Here is a 24,765-nt window from a genome sequence, read left to right on the forward strand (position 1 = left end):
ATTTTGCACATATGTACTTATCAATTGAACCATATTCGAACTCCCAATCTAAAAACATCATTTTACAAGTACATTATAGTTTTATTAGCCGAACTTATTGTCTAAATATTATGGCATTAAAACTCCTAATATATATCATTTATGTAATCGTACCAAATCATTCATGACACAAATGTCTTTCTTGTCATTACAAACCGAATCATATGCAAACATATCATATGCATCATTTATAATATATTCAATTACTTATCTATAGCCGAATATGAATGTATACCATTTATCATTCATTAATAAATAACTAGTTCCACGGGACAATACTAGTACTAATTCGTCTATTAACGTTAAAAATCGAATCACAAACAAAACATGTCATATATTTATTTATACATAATTTGCCTATCATTATTCAAATATAAACATCATATTTTACACTTTTTAATATTTCATTATAAGCTAACCAAAACATACCTAAATCATAATCCTCAATTACTATTTAAAAATTATACCAAAATACTTAACCAAAACAGTTAAGTAGCATATTCATTTCTTACCTTCACTAACCGAACCAAATAGCTAAATACCAACAATGACATATACATTACTTAACCAATTTAATACATACCATATACCAAACATACATCCATCTGTTATCTCATTACCAAGTCGAATTATAAGTCCAACCATCACACTAAAACGCATCAAAGAAAAACACACCTTCTAAATTAAGCTAACTTCATGGCCTAATATGCATCATACCTTTATAACAAGTCACCTTTATAGCATAATATATAATTAAACTAATAAGGATCACAAACATTTATTTAAAATGCAAACACCTCAACAAGACACTAACTTTAAACACATGGCATATCCATTTCATATATTACTACTCACGTTAGACAATCCATATACACAACCATTTATCATATTTCATAAACATAAAAGCCAAAACTCATATAGCTAACATCCTTCACTTATATTTTATCACTTAACCCAATTTTCAAATATATTTACCCAAACACACAAAACTTATATTCCAAGTATTAAGTATATTATAATAACCTTTTACCTTATTCGAACATAATCAAATAATCATTAATGCTAAATCACATATAATACCTTCATTAGGTATGACAACCAAATTCCCATACATGTTTATCTATCCAATTATCATAACCAGATCACCCAAATATACGCATCCAAAATCACCATACACACACATACTATGAAACATACTTCCCAGAATATGCTTATACCATGCCCAAAAATATGCAAACTTTAACTTTATTAACAAGCCATTTTCGCATGGCTTAGATTATACAAAACCAAATTATAACATTTCAAACTATAATCTAGCCTATATATGCCATAGGTTTGAAAATTTAGCTTATAAAATACCGAAGACAGTTGATAGTGTGATAAGCTTCTCTGACGATTTTCGAGCTCAAAACTTGCAATCCAAAGTCTATAAAACAAAGGTAAACATGAACACACACAGAGTAAGCTTTTATAGCTTAGTAAGTCATAAGCAAAAGAGTAACCTAATAATATCGTCAATTTAATTAACTAAACCAAAGTATATTATCATTATATATATATATATAGATCCAAACATATAAATTTCATATCATGCATTTAAATAATCATTCGCAAAAGTCACTTTGACCAAATAATCACATAGCCAAGTTAACTTTTTATCATTAAAATTCCAAAGCTAAAAGACCATTATTAACTTAATTCACATACATATAAATGTACAAGCTCATATATTACAAAAATAATTTCATACACACACATTAGACTTGTAATCGAACACATATAATCATACATGCTATTAATTTAAACTTATTTCATTACTATGCGCATGGCTGAATACACTTATCTAACTCACATATAATCTTCAATTGCATTACACATAGTTTGTAGTAAGTACCAAATTTCTCACTTACCATATTTTAAATAAACAACAAACCAATTCGTACCTGGCCATCTGACCTGTTTTACATATTCGAACATAACTTATCTTTGCTTGATGAACCATTCGGAATTGGATAGGACAATCGAATAATCAAACAAATCGTACAATGCCAACGTCCCAGACGTGGTCTTACATGTAGTCAAATATCAATGCCACTGTCCCAAACGGGGTCTTACTCGTAAACACATATTGGAATCACATATCGATGCCATGGTCTTACTCGCACACATATATCGGAATCCTATGTCATGAAATATGTATCCTAACTATTCCTAAGTTCATACGGGGCTTTCGGACGTCATAACCCAATCAAAACGAATTCAGAAATATAGTAGCCAAGCTTGTATACATTCTGCTATTGAAGATATAAATTCACATATTTCATTTCAGCATATATAAGTCACATTTAATTAATATTAAGTATGTCTAATTGCTTATAAAACTTACCTTGGACGATGTAAAACAGAACTGGACGACTAGTCGACAATTTTCGTTTTTCCCCGATCCAAATCTGATTTATTTGGTTCTTGATCTAAACATATTCAAATTAAGCTCATTCAAACATATTTTCACTCAATTTAGTCCAAAAACACATAAATGGGCTAATTACCATTTTACCCCTGACACCATTTTACCCCTGACATTTACAATTTTTACAATTTAGTCCCTATTGCACAAAACACAAAATACACAAAATTTCCCTATACTTATGTTGGGCCAAATTTTACCCACTCTCAAACAAGTCCATATATTCAATTTATTTCACATTTTAGTCCCTCAAATTATCATTTTTGCAATTAAGTCCTAATTACTCAAAAGCATCAAAAATTCCAATACAAAACATGTTAATCTACAACATATCTTCCATTTTTCATCATCAAACAACAAAAATCACAAGTTATCAACAATGACACAATTCAAAATATTCATCAAAATAAAAAATTAAAGCTTGGGTTTTGTAGTACTCGAAGCAACGATCTTAAAAACGTAGAAATTATCAAAAACCGAGTAAAAACGAACCTTGAATCAACATGGAAGATGGCCGAACCCTTGAGAACTTATTCTTTTCTTTTTGTTTTTCATATTCAGTGATGAAAATAAGAATAAAACTTTGGCTTTTAATTATATGTTTATATTATATACTTATTATTACCTAATTTACTATTATAACCTTAGAAATAAAATTATAAAATCATATAATACATACCCATTATCGTCCATTCTTTCCTCAATTGGGCTAATTGCAACATAAAGGCTTCCATTTAGAAAGCCACTAACAATTCAGCCCTTATGCTTTTAACAGTCAAATTTTTAATTTACGGGATTAAGTCTTTTTATTTAATCAGATATCTAAACGACAAAATTAAATTACGAAAATTTCATAGATATAAATTCACACAAAATAAACACAGAAAATAATTTTTAAATATTTTTTTGACTCGGATTCGTGGTCCCGAAACCACTATTCCTATTAGGGTCTAAATCGAGCTGTTACAACGACGGAGAAGCAAGAATCCTCGAAGTATGCACAACGAAATCGTTTTCCAAAACAACTAAAGAAAAATCATAATAAAAAGCAAGAAGAAAAGAAACAGGGAGAAGAACGTCCATTAAAATAAAATAAAATAAAAATAACAATGAATAATTAAAAATATTAAATTAAAACAAAACAATTTAATAACACTTCTCTAAAAACACTTTCACAAGGGCTCGAACCCAAAACCCAAAAGTTCTTTAAGACTTACTCCACTACCAAACTAACAAGCCCATTTTGCCATTTAAATGTGCCACTAAACACAAAAGCACAACCTCTTCACTTTCCCTAACCACAAACACTCTAAACTTCCATGCGCAAAATTCGGAGTGTTACAAATACTATATATATATATATTTATTAAACGGTTGAAAGTTTTTATATCAAACAAATAGTTATAAATTTTTAGTTTATTTTAAATTTGAGAATAAAATATAAAATATGACGATTAGTTCATTAAAATATTAATAATTCTAAAAGATATATAGATATAAGTAGATCACTTCCCAACTCTAATAATATTTATTTTATAGTTCAACTTGTACGTACTTTCACTATTGAGTTGATGTAACCGAGTCAAAATTATAATAAAGAGAATTTTTTCATCAAACTTAGAAAGTATAGATATATAAAAGATGTGGAATATATTAACAAAAAGAACTAAAAATGCATATTTCGGAAAGTAGAAGTCTAGAAATTATTAAATTACAAGAGAAAGAAAAACGCAAAAGGGATCATCAAATAGAATTTGAGCTTTATTCTTGTTATTATTATTTGTAATTGCTTTTCCTTGTAGCAGCGATGGCAACCGTTCATTTCAATCTATTCTGGGATGAACAACAAATCCCAAATGGTTGGTAGGTCAGGTGTAAAGGAAAACAGGGAATTTTCTGGCACCAACACCTTTCAAAACTTTTTAACTTTTTCTTCATATCATAACTTACCTTTCTCAATACAATGATGTTTTGAAATTGCTTCCTTAAATTCGCTTAACCTTAGGTTTTAACCGCAATTGATGCCTATCCCACAATAATGGGAGTGGTGTAAGATAAAGTAAACAAGTTTCTTTGCAACCATAATAACAGGCTGCCCGTAACTAGGCCCATCTAAATTTCCGAGTATTTTAGATACTATTCTGCAATTCTTTTTAAAAAATTTTCTCATTAGAGGAATAAAGGTTACACACAGGCACAATCGAAACATAAAGGGGCTGCAAAAAAAAAAAAAAAAAGACATACCATTAGCACAAGCACCAAATAACATGATGAAAGACACTATCACCAACCACACAAAGTCAAAGACATGTCAAATCACAAACCACAAACTTACTTGATTCAGATATGTAGCGACTTGTTATCACACCCTCTATATTCCTATCAATTAAAAATAATTATATTATCTTTTTCCCATATCATATATATAATTAGTAAATAGAAATCATGAATGGTGTGTTAATGATAGAGACCATAAATAATATTATAAAGATAGTTTATAAAATTAATTTTTTTAATATAACTAGTATACAATTCATTGCTAATTTTATGTATTATTTTTCAGTTTTATGGTATACTCTCAGCTTGGTCCGAAATTAAAATGTGGAAGGCTCATTAATAAAGTAATAAAATCAAATCGTTCCCTAAGCAGCATTTTTAACCAGTTAAGTATAAACTATTTACCTTTGTTTAATTCATATCAGTATATAAAATAGATTATAGATTAAATTAAGTAATAAATATTTATTAAGCTAAAGGAAAAAAGAATTGGTGGAAAACAAAGACAATTATATATCTAATTTACATAGAATTATACTAAGGAAAAAACATCTTTTCCCTTGTCTATTTCAAGAAATGCTAGAATCGTCCTTGGAGGGAAATCAAACACCTGCAGATCTTGTTTTTTGGCTAAACCTAGTTTGGCTAAACAATCCGCAACTTAATTATGCTCCCTAGGAATGTATCGCAAGAGCTACTTGTCTTCTTGAGACAAAATGCATTGGATTCGTCTAATCAAAACTGAGTTCGATGCATTGGAAACATTTCATTGAATGGCTTTAACAACCTCCAAACTATTTGATTGAATTATTACCTTATCATAATCTTTACGTTGGATAAGCTTGAGACCTTCCAAAATGTCCCAAAGTTCTGCATAAAAAAATCAATCACTTTCTTATATATTAGTTATACCTAAAGACCCAATCCCCATTCTCATCGCACACTACCCCCAAAAGTTGCATTTCCTGAATCCAATTGAACTGCACCGTCAGTATTGATAAGAACCCAATCCCAATTGTCTGTTCTCCAAAAGAAAATTCGTAGTATCCATTCGGTTCATCACTAAAGGCCGAAAAATATTGTTTGGCTCAGTTATACGGTACTTTGACTATCTCACTCGAGATCCAAGTTCTTCCTTGAAAAATAAAGAGATTACAATTCTTCCAAATGCACCAAGCAAGTAATCCAAAAAGTTACTCCAATTAGCTCCCCTTTATGAATCTTTGTATTGTCCTGCACATTAGAAAGAGAAAAAATTCGTTAAATGGTTACTTGGAATAATCTGGTTCCTAGTCTTTTAACGCAACACTCCACTGAGTATTAAGTTTAGTGGACTAAACAGCGAACTCAGAAAAGCTCAAATCAATTTAAACTAGATTTAATAATAATGAAAAATAAACAAAAACAAATAAAATAGAATTAATATAAAAAATTATAAAATCTAATAAAAAACAAAATTTAGTTAAAAAACTATACTAGAATAGTTATAAACATGTTTTGAAAGAAGAAAGTTTTTGTCATCATTTTTTTTCTTTCAAGAAACGCTCGGCTTACGTTAGCTTTGCGTTAGTAGCTTCGTCTAGTTTTATTTTCTTTAATGTTTGGGTTGCATGAGATTTGGGATGTCTTGAGCAAAGAGAAAAGAACTTGACATCAGCGATGAAAGATAAAAAAAAATAGAAGGATGATAAAATTATTGAAAGTTAAATGGAATAGAACATGTAGAGGCAACTTTCAAAGGCGAAAGGGTTACTAAATCAATTAGAATTATTTAATGGGTCACTTACCTTCACACTTTATGCGAGAGTGTAAAGGGAGCTGTGATTAATTACGAATGAGAGAGGAGTGCAAAATCTGGGCTTTTCAATTAATTCATGGCTAGCAAACCTCATCTTCGCATTTTATTTTATTAATCACAGCTTTTATATCATATAGATTTTTTTACTGAAATTTGATGATCAATCACAGGGTAATAGGGAAAACATATTTCTTTTCTTTTCTTTTTCTTTTTCATTTTCATTTTCCATGAATAATGTTCATAGGGGAGTACATATGTATATGTTGGAAGGAATACCATATTATTAACTGTAAAATTAGGGCCCAGATTAATTTTTCGATTGGTAACTTTTCTCTTCAATAATGTTTTTCTTAAAATTTAATTTGAAGGTATCAACAAAACTTTTATAAACAAATGAGATACTGGTTATATAAGTTTAACTTGAAAAAGTACTGAGTTGAGTTTTCAAATTTTTTAAAGTTTTTTTATTTTTATATTATTAACTTATGTTATTACCCTTAATATATATTATGTTACAACTTAATATAAAAATTAACAAATCTTTTGCCTACTTCACTCCCTTTGTTGTCTTTGCACAACAACAGCAGTTTCAGTCCCTTGAAGCTTTGGATGAAAAGCCTCAAAATTTTCATTTTAATCCTCAGGTGATGATGAACCAAAATCAAGCTATGTTCATGCCACTTTCACCGCCGCCACCCATGAGACTTAACTCTGGCTCAACTACACCAATTGGAATGGCAAACCAGCAGCTTCAGCAGCCAATAATCGACCAATTAATCCAGGCGGTAAAGCTGATCGAAACCTAGAATCCAGTTCTCGCGCAGGGGATATTGGCGCGGCTCAATCACCAGCTCTTTCCTGTTAGGAACCCCTTTTTAAGGGCTGCTTTCTACTTCAAGGAGGTGTTACAGTTATTCCTTCAGTTGAACACTACCAAACACAACGGCTCTGTCCCCGTACAACGGCTCTGAGACCTCTCCAATCGTTCAATTTGCCAATTTTACTTGTAACCAAGCACTTGTTGAGGTTTTTGAAGGGTGTAGTAGCATTCACATTATTGATTTCGACATTGGGTATGGAGGGCAATGGGCATCTTTGATGCAGGAACTTGTTCGGAGAAATGGTGGTGCTCTTTTGAAAATCACTGTCTTTGCTTCTCTTTCCAGTCATGACGACGAGCTAGAACTCAGTTTCACTCAGGATTATCTTAAGCACTTTGCTAGTGAAATCAACATCGATTTCGATCTCAAAATAATGAGACTCGAGTCCCTGCATTCGGGTTCACGGTTGTTGCCTCGTCACTTACCTGAAAATGAAGCCATTGCAGTTAATCTCTCAATTGGTTCATTTTCTAATTACTCTTCAACACTCCATCTGGTCCTTGGTTTTTTAAAGCAACTGTCACCCAAAATTGTGGTCTGTTTAGACAGAATGGATGCCTCATTTCCTCATCATATAATTCATGCCCACCAATCTTATACCGGCATCCTTGAGTCCCTTGATGCTGTGAATATGAAAAATGCCTTGCAAAAGATTGAAAGGTTGTTGCTTCAACCTGATATCGAGAGGATTGTCTTGGGCAGACATCGGTCCCTGGAAAGAACACCCCCTTCGAGGACAATATTTCTACACTATGGATTCTCTCCATTCAGTTTCAGTAACTTAACGGAGTTTCAAGCCGAGTGTTTTGTACAGCGGACTCCGGTTAGGGGTTTCCATGTGCAGAAAAGGCAGTCTTCACTTGTTCTTTGGCGGCAGGGGAGAGCGCTAATTGCTGCTTCAGCTTGGAGTTGCTGAGTGAGGAGTGAAGTTTCTTTGATATTGGTTCAATCAATTCAACTTTGCTGCCAATGTGCTTCATAACTTGCAACATTTAGTTCAGCCTCTGGTCCATGTACTAACAAAAGCTTAATTTATGCTTTGTTGAATTTTTCATCATGTATGTAAGGCTAAATTTTAACTCGGGGCCCAAATCAGAATTCAAACCAAAATAAGCAAATAATTTATAAAGTCCAAATCTTTTAAATAGTCCATTTACAGACTCTGACCTAATTACCTAGACCCCAATAGACCCAAACCCCATTAAAAAAACCCATGCAAATCAAATAACCCAATGCCTAAAAGGCCCAATGGCCCAAAACCTAAGCCTAGGTTCAGCCAAACAGAAACCCTAGAGTTTCCCCTTTGCGCCACAGCCAACAACCTTCGTACAGCCTTCAGTGCGCCTCCGTACATCCTCCACACACCACCGCACGTCACATCGCTGCCTCCATACGCCACAGCTGGCTTTGTACCTGCAAAGCAGACGAAAACACAACAAAACAGAGGCAAAAAAAATACGGGCAGATTTTTGTATTTTTCTTTTCTTTATTTGCTTTCGGCTATAAAAACCAGAAGGGATTGATGTAATTTTTTTTGATTTTTGGACACAAAAAAATTAATACGAACGCACCCATACATTTGAAAAAAACATTCAAAAAGGTTAAAGGTGATTCATTCATCGATTCGTAGTTTTTTTCTTTTCGTTTTGTTCATTTATTTTGAATCTATTTGACAAATATAAAAAAAAGGAAGAAGAATGCTCGCTTACCTATCGTTCGGTGTCGATCTAGTCGACATTTCCCCTTCTGATCCAAAGGCAAATGGACCCTTAGGGATCCGGTTAGAGCCGCGGCGGAGATGGAGGCATACTCAGCGCCGACAAAGCTCCCAAGGGAGGTTGAGAGAGTTTTAGAAAAGATTTAGGTTTTTTTTGAAGAAATGATCTGCCAAATGTTTTTTTAGGACTGATTTTAGTTTTTAAACATCTTTAAAATGGCGTCGTTTTAGGCCGTGAGTGTTGGTGGTGAAACGACGTTGTTTCATGGCCTTTGACCCGCGCTTGGACCCTACCCGCAGACTAGATCCGCGCGTTTCCTTGTTGATGGGGTATTTGCGCGTCATGTCCCTCCGCATTAGCTATTCTTCTAAATCCAGTTTTCTTTTATTTTAATTTGTAACTCATAATTTATTTCAATACTGATTTAGTCCGTGTTTGAGCACTACGTTTTGGAGTTTGGGATAATTTCGTTTTTAATCCCCATGAGTTTGCACGCGTTGTATTTCAGTCCTAAATTAAGCTCCAACGATTTATTTATTTATGGATTATCTTTTTGATTTTATCTTTATTTCAATTGAGTCCCTTTCCTTTTAATTTCATGTAAAATTGTTTTATTGTTTATTTTAGATTATTATTCATTTTTTATATCATTCATTGTTTTAAATTATTTATTTTTTATTTATTTTCGTTTGTATATTTTTTAAAATACTTTATTCATATAATTTACTCATTTTTAAAATTCTCTTTTATGTACATTCTTTATTTTAAAGTTTTATATCATGGTTATTTTAAATATTTTTATACATTATTATTGTATATATATATACATAATTTACATTTAATCATTTTTTATTTTATGTATATTATTTCTTGTAGACACATATATGTACCGTTTTGTATATTACTTATTTCTTTGCTTGCATAAGATTTATTTTAAAAATTAATTTATATTTTACTATGTTACATATGATTTATTGTGGTTCTTATTCTTATGATTTATTTTATGATTAAATTATTTTAAATACTTTATTTTAGATTCTACTTATTTATTTTGAAGTGTTTCAACATTATTTTCACACTTACATTTATACATGTAAATATTTCATATATCGTTCGTTTTAAATTGTTGTATATTGTTGATTCTTAGAACTACTCTCTCACATCAATTGTTTTAAATTTATTCATTATTATTTAGATTCTATTTATTTATTTTTTATTTCGCCTTATATTTATTTTCTATTATAGATTATAAATATATTGTTAATATCTCTTAAAATTTGTTAGCATAAATGTTAGTATAGTGTATGATTATTTGTTTTATGGGTCGCATTGTAAATTCATTGCTTTTATATTGCTCATATTCGATTGTTTATGCCTTCCAACCTCATGATTCGTAAATGCTTTGGCAATATGTTTTGACAAGATAATATGTCGTTATTCTCATTCATATTTTTACTATGAGTGGCTACTTAAAAATTTTAGCTCAATCAATTACCTTTTAATCAACAGTTCTTTCTATTTAAAAAAAAAATTCTTTCTATTTTAAAACTACAATGAAAGGGACTGTCCCAAAACAAAAGCAATGTCTGATGCTTGGAAATTCGAGAAATCGTGCCCTAACGTGCTGGGTTTCGATTTTTCTTTTGTCCAAAATAATCAAACATTCCTTTAAAATTTCGTCCGTGTTTTAAAACAAGGCAACGTTCTTTGTTTGGAAATTCGAGAAGTCGTGCCCTAACGTGTTGGGTTTCGGTTTTTCATTGGACCAAATAATTGAATATACTTTTGTAATTTTCAAATGTATGGGCATTTGGAAATCAAGAATTGATCGTGATTTCGAGGGTTTAAAAGATCATGTCCTAACGTGCTGGATGTGATATTGTATTCCTTCCTCGTACGTAACCGACTCCCGAACCCGTTTTCTCAAAATTCGTAGGCCAAAATTGATATTTTAATAAAATATTTTATTAGGTGATCCGATCACACCTAAACAAAAAGGATTGGTGGCGACTCCATACCTTCTTTCAAAGTCGATCCCCGTTTTTTCAAAAATAAAAAAAATGATTTCGACAATCTAGATTGGGGTGGATGCAAATAAATGGCATAATGAATAATGATGTTATATGCATGCCACTATCAATATTAGTAATGCTTTGAATTTGCTGCTGTTTGCTTAAATAAGTTGTTTTAATACCTCCCTTAATAAGATCACATGACATGGGTGTTTTACAATTCAACCTCACTAATTAGTTTAATACGACGAGACATAAACTTAAGCGTTCAACATTAGGGTCTCAAATTTCCCAATACAATTAATGTTTGCCTTTATTTAATTTTATGGTATACCCCATAAATTCTTTACTACAGTTTAATGTTGAAGTCGTAGTGCAGCCAAGGAAGGTGACTGATTTGTCTCAACTCAAATGCTGCAATGTTGGGGACATTGAAACTGAAAAATGTGACAAATCTCTCCCACTAAATAGGGGAGGGACCAGCGACAATGAATGGCCCTGATCGTACGTTAATGCATCGCAAGACTGCCATTGATGATGTCAGTCCAATGATCTATGGACAGAGGGTTTGCCTATGAAGACAGTATGAAGAACATGAAAAAATGTCCAGTTTCAAATCACCTGCAGACTACGCTACTGAAGTGTCTTTATCAACTAATGCATCGATTGAATCCCTGAAAATGATTTTCTAAAAATTATTTTTATATAATTTTTTATGTTTGTTTGACGACGAATGGAAAAATTAGTTACGGGTAAAGGAAAATAAGCCTTTTTTTCTTCTAATTATTCTCTAGAAAAGAACTCCTTTAGAAGCGACTTTATATTTATATAAAAATTCTTTCAATTAAAATATTATTATATTAATAATAAAATTTTATTTTTATTTTTAAAATATTTAAAATTAATAAAATATTATCATTTTCAATATTAAACATACATACTTATTTATTTATATCTAAACATATAATGAATTATTAATATAATTTATTATTTTAATAAATTATTTAATATTTCAATTTTATTTTAAGAATAAATTTTAAAAATAATAATTTTAAATAATATTCTTCATATATTATTGAAAAATATTTCAATAGTTAATATTTATTATAATTATAAATATATTAAGAATAAATGTTTTGTAGTATAAAAGTTAAAATATGTCATAGGTCTATGTACTCTTCACATATTTGAAATTTAGTGCCTGTATTTTTTATTTTCAAGAATTTAGTCCTTCTACTTTTTAGATTTGAAAATCAAGTCCAATTGTTAACATTGTAATTTTTTTTGTCAATTTTGTTGATGTCACATTTTTAAATAAAAAATATTCAGTATTCATGTAACTAAAAAATGGCATTATAATTAACATGAATTTAACAAACTATTTTCAATAATATTAACAATTGAACCTAAATTTTGATATCTAAAAAGTAAGACTAACTGAAAAATAAAAGTATATAGACTAAATTTCAAATTTACGAAGAGTAAAATGACTTATGACATATTTAAATCTAGAATAAAAATATGAATATTTTAATTATATAAATATGAGTATTTGTTTTTTTTATGTGTGTAAAAATTATTTAAAGCCTAAAGCAACTTCTTTACTTAGCAAATGTATCTAAGTTTTGCTCAGTATCATCATGTAAAGGTAGAGACGGATCCTACACAAGAGAATTGGTGTATTGTCTTGCCCAACAAATAGATATTTTTATGGTCTCTATGAAGCTCCATGTCAAGCCTTGAAAAATGAATAGATTTCTATTCTTCCATATGCGCCATGCTATTAACCCAAAGAGAGTAGGCCAGTAACTTCCAATCCATGGCAGCCATTCAAGGTGTTTTAAATTTTCCTCAACCCATTCAGTAATATTTCTTGAAAGGAATTGAGATTGCCAGTTAAGAGGGACAATTCTCAGCCAAACTTCTCTAGCTGTCAGACAGTCTCTAAGAGTGTATAAGATGTCTTCAGTACTGTGTTGACAAACCGGGCAGGATGTGGATGACTAAGTCCTCTACGTGCTCTTTCTGAATTTGTGAGTAGCCGTTGCTTACAACTAACCATAAGAAGAACCGAATACGGTGAGGGCCTTTATATTTCCAAATTTCCTTCCATCTATCATCTTGGTAATTCCATGAGTTTTTTGTTAATTCTTTATAAGCATTCTTAATCGAGAATTTCCCGGAAGAGGCAGGTATCCATATGATTTTATCAGGTCATGCTAAGTGATGTGGAGGAGGTACGTCAATGATTTTTTGTATTATTTCTTTAGCTAGGTTTTCTCTAAATGCCTCTAAGTTCTAGACCCCTTCTTCTATTATTAGCTCTTTAAGCTTGCACTCATTTATTGTTCTATTTGGATTCTAGATGTGTCTGGACAGTAGCCCAACTGTAGGAATCCAGTTGTCATTCCAGCAACAGATTTCCATTCTAGATCCAACCGCCCAGCATAGATTTTCTTTTAATAAGGGCCAAATCTTCCCACTTGTTTTCCATAGTGCAGAATAGTTTCTTTGCTCTACAATTTTTGGTATGGTTTCTTTTATTCTATACTTTTATCATAACACGTACACCTATAAGGCCTTTTGATTGGTAATGAGATTGATGCCTAGTTTCAGTAATAAGGATTTATTTTGGTCTTAAATATAGTCCAACACAGACACGAGGTTGACATATTGTCCCCCAATCAACAAGAGCTAACTTTCTACCTCTCGTGTTAGACCCCCAAATGAATTGTCTTGCAAGGCATTCGATTTCATCACACACCCCTTTTGGGATTTTTGTAGATTGCATGAAGTAATTTGGAATGGTTAGTAGGACCGATTGTATAAGGGTAAAACGACCTGCCATGGATAATTGCTTTGCATTCTAATTGCATAATTTTGTCCAGACCTTTTCAACTAAAAATTGTACTGTGGATTTGGAAATTCTTTTATGAAGTAAAGGGATTCCTAAGTATTTGCCTAAGTCTTATACTTTCTGGTACCCCAAGATTTTACATATTCTATCACTTAAGTCATCTACTATGCCTTTTGAGAAGAAAATATTGGTTTTTCTTGTATTAACATAGTGTCCTGAGAAATTGTAGAAATGTTCAAGGATATTCTTTAGTAGCATGCCATGCTTGGTGTTTGCTTTTGAAAAAATCACCAAATCATCTGCAAAGAAAAGGTGTGACAAATTTGGTTCATTCATCGATAACTTAATCGGGAGCCAATCTCTTGAGGCTATGGAAGTTTAGAAACTATGCCCTAGCCATTCCATGCATAATACAAATAAGTAAGGTGATAAAAGGGCAACCTTGTCTTATTCCTCTTGCAAGTTTGAATTTTTCAGTGGGAACCCCATTCCATAAGACTTGCATGGTGGCCGTTGTGATAGCTGGCATAATTACTTTTTGAAGATAGTTTGGTATTTTGGAAGCTTGAAGAGATTTTTCAATAAAATCCCAACGAACTTTATCATAAGCTTTTTCTAGATCAATTTTGATTGCTATCTGTTTCTTGCTTTTTCCACGCATCGAATGAATGACCTCTTGAGCTATGATGATGTTATCGGAAATACTTCTTTTGGCGATGAATTCTGCTTGTTCTTGTGAAATGATGTTAAGAAAAACTTTTTTAAATCTATTGGCTATTATTTTCATTACTAATTTGTATAGGACGTTACTGTTGAACATGGACTGTAAAGCAACAAAGGAGCAACTTGGTGCATTTTGTTTATTTTGTTTATTTTGTTTATTTCTAATATTTGTAATGATAGCTATAATTGAAACAAGTTGATATGCAACTTGGTGCTTTCATAATGATAGCTATAATGCTTTCATCTTTTTAATTATTAATTGGCAAGTTGCCAAATTTAGTGGAAATTGTTAGGTAAACATTCCACTTTTGTAACTCTATATTTTGAAATGAAATGAAAATGGTATCGTCATTCGGTTTCAATCAAACATATTTTTTTTTCCTTTTGCTTGTCAACCGAGAGCTTATGCTCTTGATGCTTTGTGTTTTTCTGCTTGCTGTTTGAAGAGCTTATGCTCTTAGTGTTTCATTGTTTGGTTGTTGCTGCCATTTTATCTAACAAATGGTAATCAGAGCATCCTATCTTTGAGGACCTTTGTGGTTTTGTTTTAGTTTTCAAAACAAAGTCAGTTTTGCTTCTGCAAAATCAGTTTCAGCAACATGAGCTTTGCACCTCCTCCACCACCAATTTTTGCTGGAGAAAACTACCACATTTGGATAGTTAAAATGAAAACTTACCTCCAAGCACTTGATCTGTGGAGTGCAGTTGAAAATGATGTCGAGCCACTACCATTGAGAGCAAATCCAACCATTGCTCAGATCAAGCAACATGGTGAGGAGCGAGCCAAGAAGCATAAAGCCATGGCCTGCCTACAGAATGGAGTGTCTGATGTAATTTTTACTCGCATCATGGCCTATGACTCACCCAAACAAGCTTGGGACAAGCTGAAAGAGGAGTTCATGGGATCAGACAAGACAAGGCAGCAACAAGTAATTAATCTTAGAAGGGAGTTTGAAAATTTGAAGATGAAGGAGTCAGAAACTATCAAGCAATATTCTGATAGGATTATGGCTACTGTCAATAATATTAGACTCCTTGGAGAAGATTTCAGTGACAGCAGGGTTGTTGAGAAGGTTATTACCACCTTACCTGAAAGGTTTGAGTCAAAAATCTCCTCATTGGAGGACTCGAGAGATCTCACAACCATTTCTTTGTCTGAGTTGGTTAACTCACTTTATGCACTTGAGCAGAGAAGAGCAAGTAGGCAGGAGGAAAGTCCTGAAGGTGCTTTTCAAGCAAAGATCAGAGAAGGCTCCAGCTCAAGTCAGAAAGCTAAGAAGCCTTGGTTTGAAAAGAGGGAAAGATCAAAGAAAGATGTCGGTAGAAGGAGGTTTCCACCATGCGTTCACTGCAAGAAGACTAACCATTTGGAGAAGTATTGCTGGAACAAACCAGACATCCAATGCAAGAGCTGCAAGCAGTATGGTCATCATGAAAAGATTTGTAGAAATCAAGAAAAGTCACAAACTCTGTCAGTACAAGCCAAGACTGCTGAAGATCTTCAAGCTTAGGAGGAGCATGTCTTCACTGCCTCATGTTCTACAACCACAAGCAAATCCAAATGCAGTTGGCTTGTGGATAGTGGCTGCTCACATCACATGGCATCAAATGAGAGCCTGTTCAAGGATCTTGACAGGAGTTTTGCTTCAAAGGTCAGAATAGGCAATGGGAATCTGATTGAAGCTAAAGGCAGAGGTGATGTTGTGATCAACACTAGTTCAGGTAATAAGGTTATTTCAGATGTGCTTTATGTACCTGAAATAGATCAAAATCTACTTAGTGTAGGTCAGCTGGTTAAGAAAGGCTACTCTCTAGTTTTCAAGAATGATTCTTGTGTTATTAATGATATTCTTGGTAGAAAAGTTGTTTCAGCACCCATGGCAGATAGGTGTTTTATGTTGGATGTGAGCCAACTTGAGAGAAGAGCCTATACAAGTTCAGTTGACAATGCTGATCTGTGGCATAGAAGATTTGGCCATGTCAATTTCAGGTCACTCAATTTGCTGCACAAGATGAGTTTGACAGAGGACATAATTAAGGTTGATGCAAATGAGTCTGTTTGTGAAGTATGTCAGCTTGGTAAACAGGCCAGGTTGCCTTTTCCAGTAAACCAAGCATGGAGGGCTCGAGAAAGACTTGAATTGGTGCACTCAGATGTCTGTGGACCAATGAAGACTCCTTCACTGAATGGCAGTAAGTATTTTATACTGTTTATTGATGATCTGACCAGATTTTGCTGGGTTTATTTCATGAAACAAAAGTCAGAAGTGTTTGAAGTTTTTGGAAAGTTCAAGGCATTGGCAGAAAATCAAAAGGCTGCAGGATTAAGGCCTTGAGGACAGACAATGGTTCTGAATACTTGTCTGAAAGATTTCAGAAGCTATGTGAGCAGGCTGGGATTCATCATCAATTGACCACAGTGTATACTCCTCAGCAAAATGGAGTATGTGAAAGGAAGAACAGAACAGTGATGAACATGACCAGGTGTTTGTTGTTTCAAAGCAAGCTTCCAAACATTTTTTGGGCTGAAGGTGTCAACACCTCAGTGTACCTGCTCAATAGGCTGCCAACACATGCTTTAAATGATAAAACTCCTTTTGAAGCATGGTATGATCTTAAACCAACAGTTTCCCATTTAAAAGTGTTTGGTTGCATGTGTTTTGTACTTGTCCCTGCAGAAAGAAGAACCAAGCTTGAGAAGAGATCAGTTCCTGGTATATTTGTTGGCTACAGTAGCTGCAAGAAGGGCTACAGAGTATTTGATCCTTCAACCAAGAAGATTTTGGTAAGCAAGGATGTCAAATTCGATGAAGGAAGGTTTTGGAGTCTAGATGGCTCTAACACAAGTCAGTTTGAAGAAGAGCAGATTGACAACAATCTGGAATTGGCAGAAAATGAAGTCAGTAATGCCAATGTAGATGATACTCCTGTGAGAGGGACCAGGTCTATTGCTGATATCTACCAAAGATGCAATGTGGCCATTGTTGAGCCTTCAAGCTATGAAGGAGCTGCAAGAAGCAGGAGCTGGAAGAAGGCTATGGAGGCTGAAATCGACATGATCCATAAGAATGACACTTGGGATCTGGTAGACAGACCTGATCAGAAGAAGGTTATAGGTGTCAAATGGGTTTTCAGGACCAAATTCAATGCTGATGGCTCTTTGAACAAGCACAAGGCAAGGCTTGTGGTGAAAGGGTACAATCAACAGTTTGGCATTGATTTTGAGGAGACATTTGCTCCAGTAGCAAGGCTGGACACCATAAAGCTCCTGTTTGCTTTGGCTGTACAGAAACAGTGGAAGGTCCATCAGCTTGATGTCAAGTCAGCTTTCCTGAATGGCTTCCTAAAAGAGGAGATTTATGTTGAACAGCCTGATGGATTTAAAGTCCAAGGAAAGGAGGACAAGGTTTACAAGCTGAAGAAGGCACTCTATGGACTAAAACAGGCTCCTCGAGCCTGGTATGACAGGATAGATGCTTACCTGTCTAAGCTCAATTTCGAGAAAAGTTTGAGTGAGCCAACTTTGTTTATAAAGAAGTCCAAAGATGAGACTTTGCTGATTGTCTCAATATATGTAGATGATCTATTAGTGACTGGAAGCAGGGTCGATTTGATTCAGGAGTTCAAGAAGAATATGCAAGACATGTTTGACATGACAGACTTGGGAATCATGACTTACTTCCTTGGTATAGAAGTAGACCAGTCTGATCAAGGCATTTTTATCAGCCAGCATGCATTTGCCTTGAAAATTCTCACTAAGTTTCATATGGAAAACAGCAAACCAGTGAGCACACCATTAGTTGTGGGAGAGAAACTAAGCAGCTTTGGAAATGAAGAAAAGGTAGATGAAAAGGAGTATAGAAGCCTGATTGGATGTTTACTTTACTTGACAGCAACCAGACCTGACCTTATGCATTCAGTTAATCTACTGTCTAGATTCATGCACAGTTGCAATACAACTCATTTGAAAGCAGCAAAGAGAATACTCAGGTATGTCAAAGGTATTTTGAAGTTTGGTGTAATGTTCAAGAAAGGAAGTGAGCTGAAATTAACTGGCTACTCAGATAGTGACTGGGGTGGATCAGTTGATGATATGAGAAGTACTTCAGGCTACTTCTTTACACTTGGTTCGGGAGTTTTCAGTTGGAGTTCAAAGAAGCAACAAACTGTTGCTCAGTCTACTACTGAAGCCGAATACATAGCAGCAGCTGCAGCAGTGAATCAAGCCATTTGGCTTAGGAAGTTGCTATGTGATTTGAATGAAGAACAGCTCGAGTCTACTGAAATTTTGGTGGATAACCAGTCAGCAGTTGCCATCTCTAAAAATCCTGTTTTTCATGGCAAAACCAAACATTTTAAGCTCAAGTTTTACTTTGTTCGAGAAGTTGTCCAATCCAAAGAAGTGAGTTTAATACATTGCAGCTCACAAGATCAATTGGCTGACATTTTGACAAAGCCTCTTGGCACAATCAGGTTTGAATTTCTAAGGAAATCAATTGGTGTTTGTTGCCTACAGTCCAAGGAGGAGTGTTGAACATGGACTGTAAAGCAACAAAGGAGCAACTTGGTGCATTTTGTTTATTTTGTTTATTTCTAATATTTGTAATGATAGCTATAATTGAAACAAGTTGATATGCAACTTGGTGCTTTCATAATGATAGCTATAATGCTTTCATCTTTTTAATTATTAATTGGCAAGTTGCCAAATTTAGTGGAAATTGTTAGGTAAACATTCCACTTTTGTAACTCTATATTTTGAAATGAAATGAAAATGGTATCATCATTCGGTTTCAATCAAACATATTTTTTTTCCTTTTGCTTGTCAACCAAAAGCTTATGCTCTTGATGCTTTGTGTTTTTCTGCTTGCTGTTTGAAGAGCTTATGCTCTTAGTGTTTCATTGTTTGGTTGTTGCTGCCATTTTATCTAACAGTTACAAACACTTATTGGTCTGAATTGTGATATTTCTTCAGGTTGCCCAGTCTTTGGGATTAGGACAAGTAGAGTGTTGTTGAGTTCTTGGTCAATAGGGCGTCTGTTGAATAACTCTTTGACCCAATCACATACTGCTTCTCTTATGATGTTCCACTGATTTTGAAAGAAAAACGTGTGATAGCCATCGTTTCCGGGTGCTTTGAGGGGTGCTATGTCAAAGAGTGCTGATTTGATTTCTTCGTTTGTAACCTCTTTTCCAAGAAAAACAGAGTCATTATGCTCCAAAGAAGGAAAGTGACTAGGAGGAATGTCTCCCACTTTGTTTGGCTTCTCGCCGTATAAATTTTGGAAGTAATTAACAGCTTCTTTTTGTATATCATCTGGATCATAAAGCCAGTCTTTGTTCGAGTTGTGAAATGCAATAATTTTTCTTCTTTGCATTGTTCGGTTATGAAAAAAATTTGTATTTCTATCTCTAAGCTTAAGCCAATCGCATTTAGATTTCTGCTTCCACAGCAATTCTTCGTGGTCAAGAACATTTTCCAGTTCCTCTCTAATACTCAATTCTTTCTGGTTAGGGAGTTTGAATATGATTTTTCAAGCTTTATTTGTACAGAGCTTAAAACTTTCATTAGGTTTTGTTCGCGGCTCTCAATGTGCCCATAGACATTTTTGTTCTAGTTCTTGAGGCTAGTAGTAAGTTGATCTAAAGTATTGTACATGTCTCCCTTGTAATGCCAATGACTCTTGATTATGTTGGAAAAATCTTGATATTGAGCCCATCCAGCAAGAAACCTAAATGGCCTTTCTTTAGGGAGTTTGAATTCCGAATTAGTGTTAACAAGCAACGACCTATGATCTGATTTGATTCGAGTGAGATGTGTTGGTAAAAATTGTGGAAAATCTTGACACCAAGCTACATTGCCTATCGCTCGATCCAATTTTTCGAAGACTCCTCCTCGTTGCCAAGTAAAGGAGGGTCCTTGAAATCCTAGATCCTGTAGATTTTTAGATTCAACTAATTCTCCAAAGTATGGACATCTCTTTCCTAGGACATTACCACAGTTTTTGTCTTCCTCAGAGAGAATGGCGTTAAAATCTCCTATTGCCATCCAAGGGGTATTATCGGATGGTAGAGTTATTTTTAAAGCTTCTCATAGACTTTTCCTTTTGGTACTATTATGGCTTCCATAGACGATAGCAATTAGAATGGGTTGCGTTAGCCTCCCATTGTATATTTTAAACAAAATAAATTGGGGGTGATTTTGGATTATTTCAAGGTTGATTATTTCTCTCTAGCCAATCCAAATCCCACCATAAAAGCCTCTAGCTTCGACTCAATGAGAATGTTGAAAGCCTAATTTGGCAATTATTTCATCATCCTTGCTTCCACTTACTTTAGGTTCTAAAAGACCTACTATGTTTGGTCTAAATTCGATATTATATTATTTGAATATGCGAGTTGATACTCGCGCATCCTTGACAGTTCTATACGAAAAGAGATAAATTGAATTTATAGTTCATCATAATATTAAGAAAGTAATACCGACCTTATTGTTGTTACTGTGTACCGTTTTTGCTTCCTTCTCGTCTGATTCCCTCCTAATTTATTTGGTTGAGCAAACCTTACTTGACCTGTTCCTGTAGTAGTTCAACCATTGTAGTAATTGATTCATTCAATGGGACTTTAGGAGATGCAACTTTAAAGAGGCTCCCTTTATCTCGATTTATTCTTTTTAATTTTTGACCTTTTATATTCCCATTCAATTTTCCTCTAATGGCCGCTGAAGAATTATTTAGTCGATTCCCTTTTTTATTCTTCAATACCAATCGTTCTTCTTTGTTCTCCCCTTTAGGGCTAATATCTTTAAACAAAACCGTTAAGTGCTTTGTTGGATCCAATACCCTACTAGAAGGTGAGATTACAACCTCAAGTAGACTTTCGGCATTAGATCGGTGACTGATTGTGATTCAGGAAGTGATTCTGTTAGTGCTTAACGAATTTTAGTCACGATATTCCTTTCTTGCATTTCGGCCTGTGCTCTGGCCATCATTATGCCCGTGACCAATCTTTCTTTCGATTGTGGTGTCGCCAAGGCAGATTCTGTTTGTTTTCTTTCCCAAGCACCGTCTTCTATTAGGTTAGTTTTTCCTTTATTTCTTGTTTCTGTTTCAATTCGTGTCAGGCTTGCTTGGCCTTGATTTGCTAAGGTAAAATCAGTTTCTATTGGGGAATGTATTGGATCCTTTTCCCCTTATTTTCACATGTTTGCTTGAATTGTTGCGGCTTATTATCTCTTTTCCAGGTTGTTGTTGGACTTGGCCCGTGGATGTACTTTTCCTTGCTGTAGATTCCTGCTTAAGTATCTGTCACAACTCCTTTTGGGCCTGGTTATTTTCTTTTGGGGGCCTAGTCTCATATAGGCCTATTTCGTCATTTAAGGCTTCTAGTGGTTGAAATCGAGTCTGTTTTTGTATCTTCTCTTTACTGGCGCCGTTAATCCCCTTCCCTTCTGTCTGTTGTCGCCAGTTCCACCTTTCAATGAGCATCCATGGGCCGTATGCATTAGAGTTAGTTGCGACATTGTTTTCCCTTTGTTCAGGCTGCTCTCTTGAATCGTTTTTTCTTCTGTTACGTTTTCGCTTGTTCTTTGTTGGTCTGTCACCAGGTTTGGGCAGATTTCCTGGTTGTGTCCATAATGTCCTCAAGAAAAACATACCGTGATGAGGTATTCATATTCGATTTTCTATAAAAATTTGTTGTTTAGAAGTTGGGATATAAGTGCTTTCCCAAGGTTGACGTAAACTGACATTCTTGCAAATCAACCTCGAACTCATTGTCGGTATTAAAATCCAATTTTGCAACCTTTCCTATCATTCCCCCTATTTCCCACAGTATTTTCTTCTTGTACATGTGTCCAGGCAGTCCTAGTAGACGTATCTAGGCCATGACTATATTGGGGTAAGGCTGCGAAGGGCTAAATTCGATGCTCCAAGGTTGAACAGTTAAATATTGCCCATAAACAATCCAGGGCCCCTGACTTAAAACTTTCTCAAAATCTGTCGAATTCTGAAACTTAGCCAGATAGTAACCATTTTCGATATCCATTAATCTAAACGGTTGATTTGGTTGCCATAGAGAATGAATCTTATTCTGTAGAGTGGCGTATCCAATGTTTCTTCCTAAGAGTTTTATTACCACCGTATATTGCATATTTTTTATGAGTATTTGATTAACTCGATCAGAGAAATCAATTGTCGAAATGTCGTTAATCGACGATCTCACGATATCTTCATCAAGTAGGTCTAAATCATCATCCTCGTCTTTGGTTATTGTTCCTATTTGGTCGACAACCCTCGGGCCTGTTCCAAAGAGGCGATCTTTCCAGGATTTGGGTCATCTGGAGACGGTACAGTTTCCATAGGGGCATTTGCGACTTCATCTTGAGAGTTGGCTTCTCCACCTAATGGTATTTGCCTATTGCTTTGCTCTTTCTCTGCTTGTTCTCGTTCTTCCGATTCCATCAACTTTTATGTTTTATATGAGTATTTGTTTAAATAATGTTTAGCTTCAATTATCATTTACAACTCTAATGTATTAATATGTATTCTCATATATGTAATTTAAATTAAGTTTTATTTATTATTAAGTTTGTGATTGTTATAAAATATTTTCTTATTTTATAAGAAAATTGCACTATAATATTTTATAACAAATATATTCATGTCGTGTTTGTTTTATAAAGAACAATGTAAAATATAAATTTAAAGACATAAAATAAATTCAATTAAATAATAAAAAGATAAGAAAATTTAAAATATATACTTGTTAATTTGTCAAATAATAAAAAATATTTTATACATATTCATCCAACTATAAAAAAAAAATTTCGAAAAAATAAGTCATTTGTAAAAATTATTTTCAATGAAAAAATCGGAAACTTTCAAAACGTTATTGCCCCAAATTACCTGAAAGTGGTGAGAGACTGACGCTACACCATTGATCATCATCATAATCTCATCTGACACACCATGGCAAAAATATTTCATCTCCTGATTCGATTAGTTAACCATAACTGTACGGTTATACCTATAATAATTTCCCAAGAAACCAGTCATAAATTTGTTCTATAATATTTTGCATTGATGTAAGGTGAAAAGGAGTTCTTGAATGCACTCTCCAAACGCATCTTTTTAACCTAATTTAGTATTATTGTTGAAGTTAAAAGCTGTTTGAAAATTGAAATAAAAAAAAATCGTCTTTTTAATTGTATTAGAAAGTATTTAGAAGGTAAAAAAAACCCTTTTATTGAACATAGTGTTTATTTTTTTGCTAAGAAAGTGTAATGGCGAACAACTTTTTCATTAAGGAATCGAAGTAAGCAGTTTTGTGTTGAAGAAGGCAGCTCCTAGGAGTACATATCTGGGGATTCATTTGTGATTGTTTGAAGAAGAAAGATAGGAGGAGAATTGCCAGCTTCTGTCTTCTTCCAAGTTCAAAAACATGACTGGATCTGGGTGGGTCACTAACTGGACCCTAATTCTGGTTCATATGATCCCCTTCTTTTCGGAATACAGATGGGTCCCGTATTCAAAGAATTAAGGATTGATATTTTATTTATGAGATGGCATTTTCCATGATGCAATCTTTGATCTCACTCAACTTTAATAGATGCTTGCCCTTGCCCACCATACCTTCTCTCTTTCGTCCGCACTTTTTGGTTTTGCCTTCTATGTTATTCTGCTTAGAAACAACGCCTTCACTGCGTCCCACAAAACACCACATTTAAATATTTCATTGCACGAGTTTCTGCTTTTTTTTAACACCAAAACTAAAAAAGTAGGCACTCCTGCTTGGAGTCCCTCCTCTAACTAACACCTTAGAGGTAAGGTGTGTGCTTCAATTTCATCATATATGCATCTCATAACCTCTAAATTTAAAATAAAAAATATTATACTTTCTTTATAACCTTTAAATTTTTTTTCTAGGAACTTATAACAGTATCATATAATCACACCTTAAAGAAATTTAAAATTTCAATAACCATATTAAAAAAAA

The 24,765-nt window shown here is 33.7% G+C and overlaps 1 protein-coding gene and 1 pseudogene across 1 annotated transcript; both read left to right on the forward strand.

The window, feature by feature from the left end:
* The first annotated feature begins 7,139 nt into the window (after positions 1-7,139).
* On the forward strand, positions 7,140-8,875 carry LOC107935874 (scarecrow-like protein 6; annotated as a pseudogene).
* A 2,805-nt stretch (positions 8,876-11,680) lies between these two features.
* Positions 11,681-16,283, forward strand: LOC107935873 (uncharacterized). Its single transcript, XM_016868499.1, has 3 exons — positions 11,681-11,758; positions 15,324-15,721; positions 15,803-16,283. Exons 1-3 carry the CDS (start codon positions 11,681-11,683, stop codon positions 16,281-16,283), a joined length of 957 nt encoding a protein of 318 aa, XP_016723988.1.
* Positions 16,284-24,765: the final 8,482 nt, after the last annotated feature.

The sequence above is a fragment of the Gossypium hirsutum genome, chromosome A08, assembly GCF_007990345.1.
Source record: "Gossypium hirsutum isolate 1008001.06 chromosome A08, Gossypium_hirsutum_v2.1, whole genome shotgun sequence".
Lineage (NCBI taxonomy): Eukaryota > Viridiplantae > Streptophyta > Magnoliopsida > Malvales > Malvaceae > Gossypium > Gossypium hirsutum.

Coding starts and splice junctions, on each gene's coding strand:
- LOC107935873 (XM_016868499.1), top strand. CDS start 11,681: ATGAATGGCCCTGATCGTACGTTAATGCATCGCAAGACTGCCATTGAT. Junction 11,759..15,323: donor CAATGATCTATGGACAGAGG/GTTTGCCTATGA, acceptor GTTTTGTTTTAG/TTTTCAAAACAAAGTCAGTT. Junction 15,722..15,802: donor GTAATTAATCTTAGAAGGGA/GTTTGAAAATTT, acceptor CAATAATATTAG/ACTCCTTGGAGAAGATTTCA.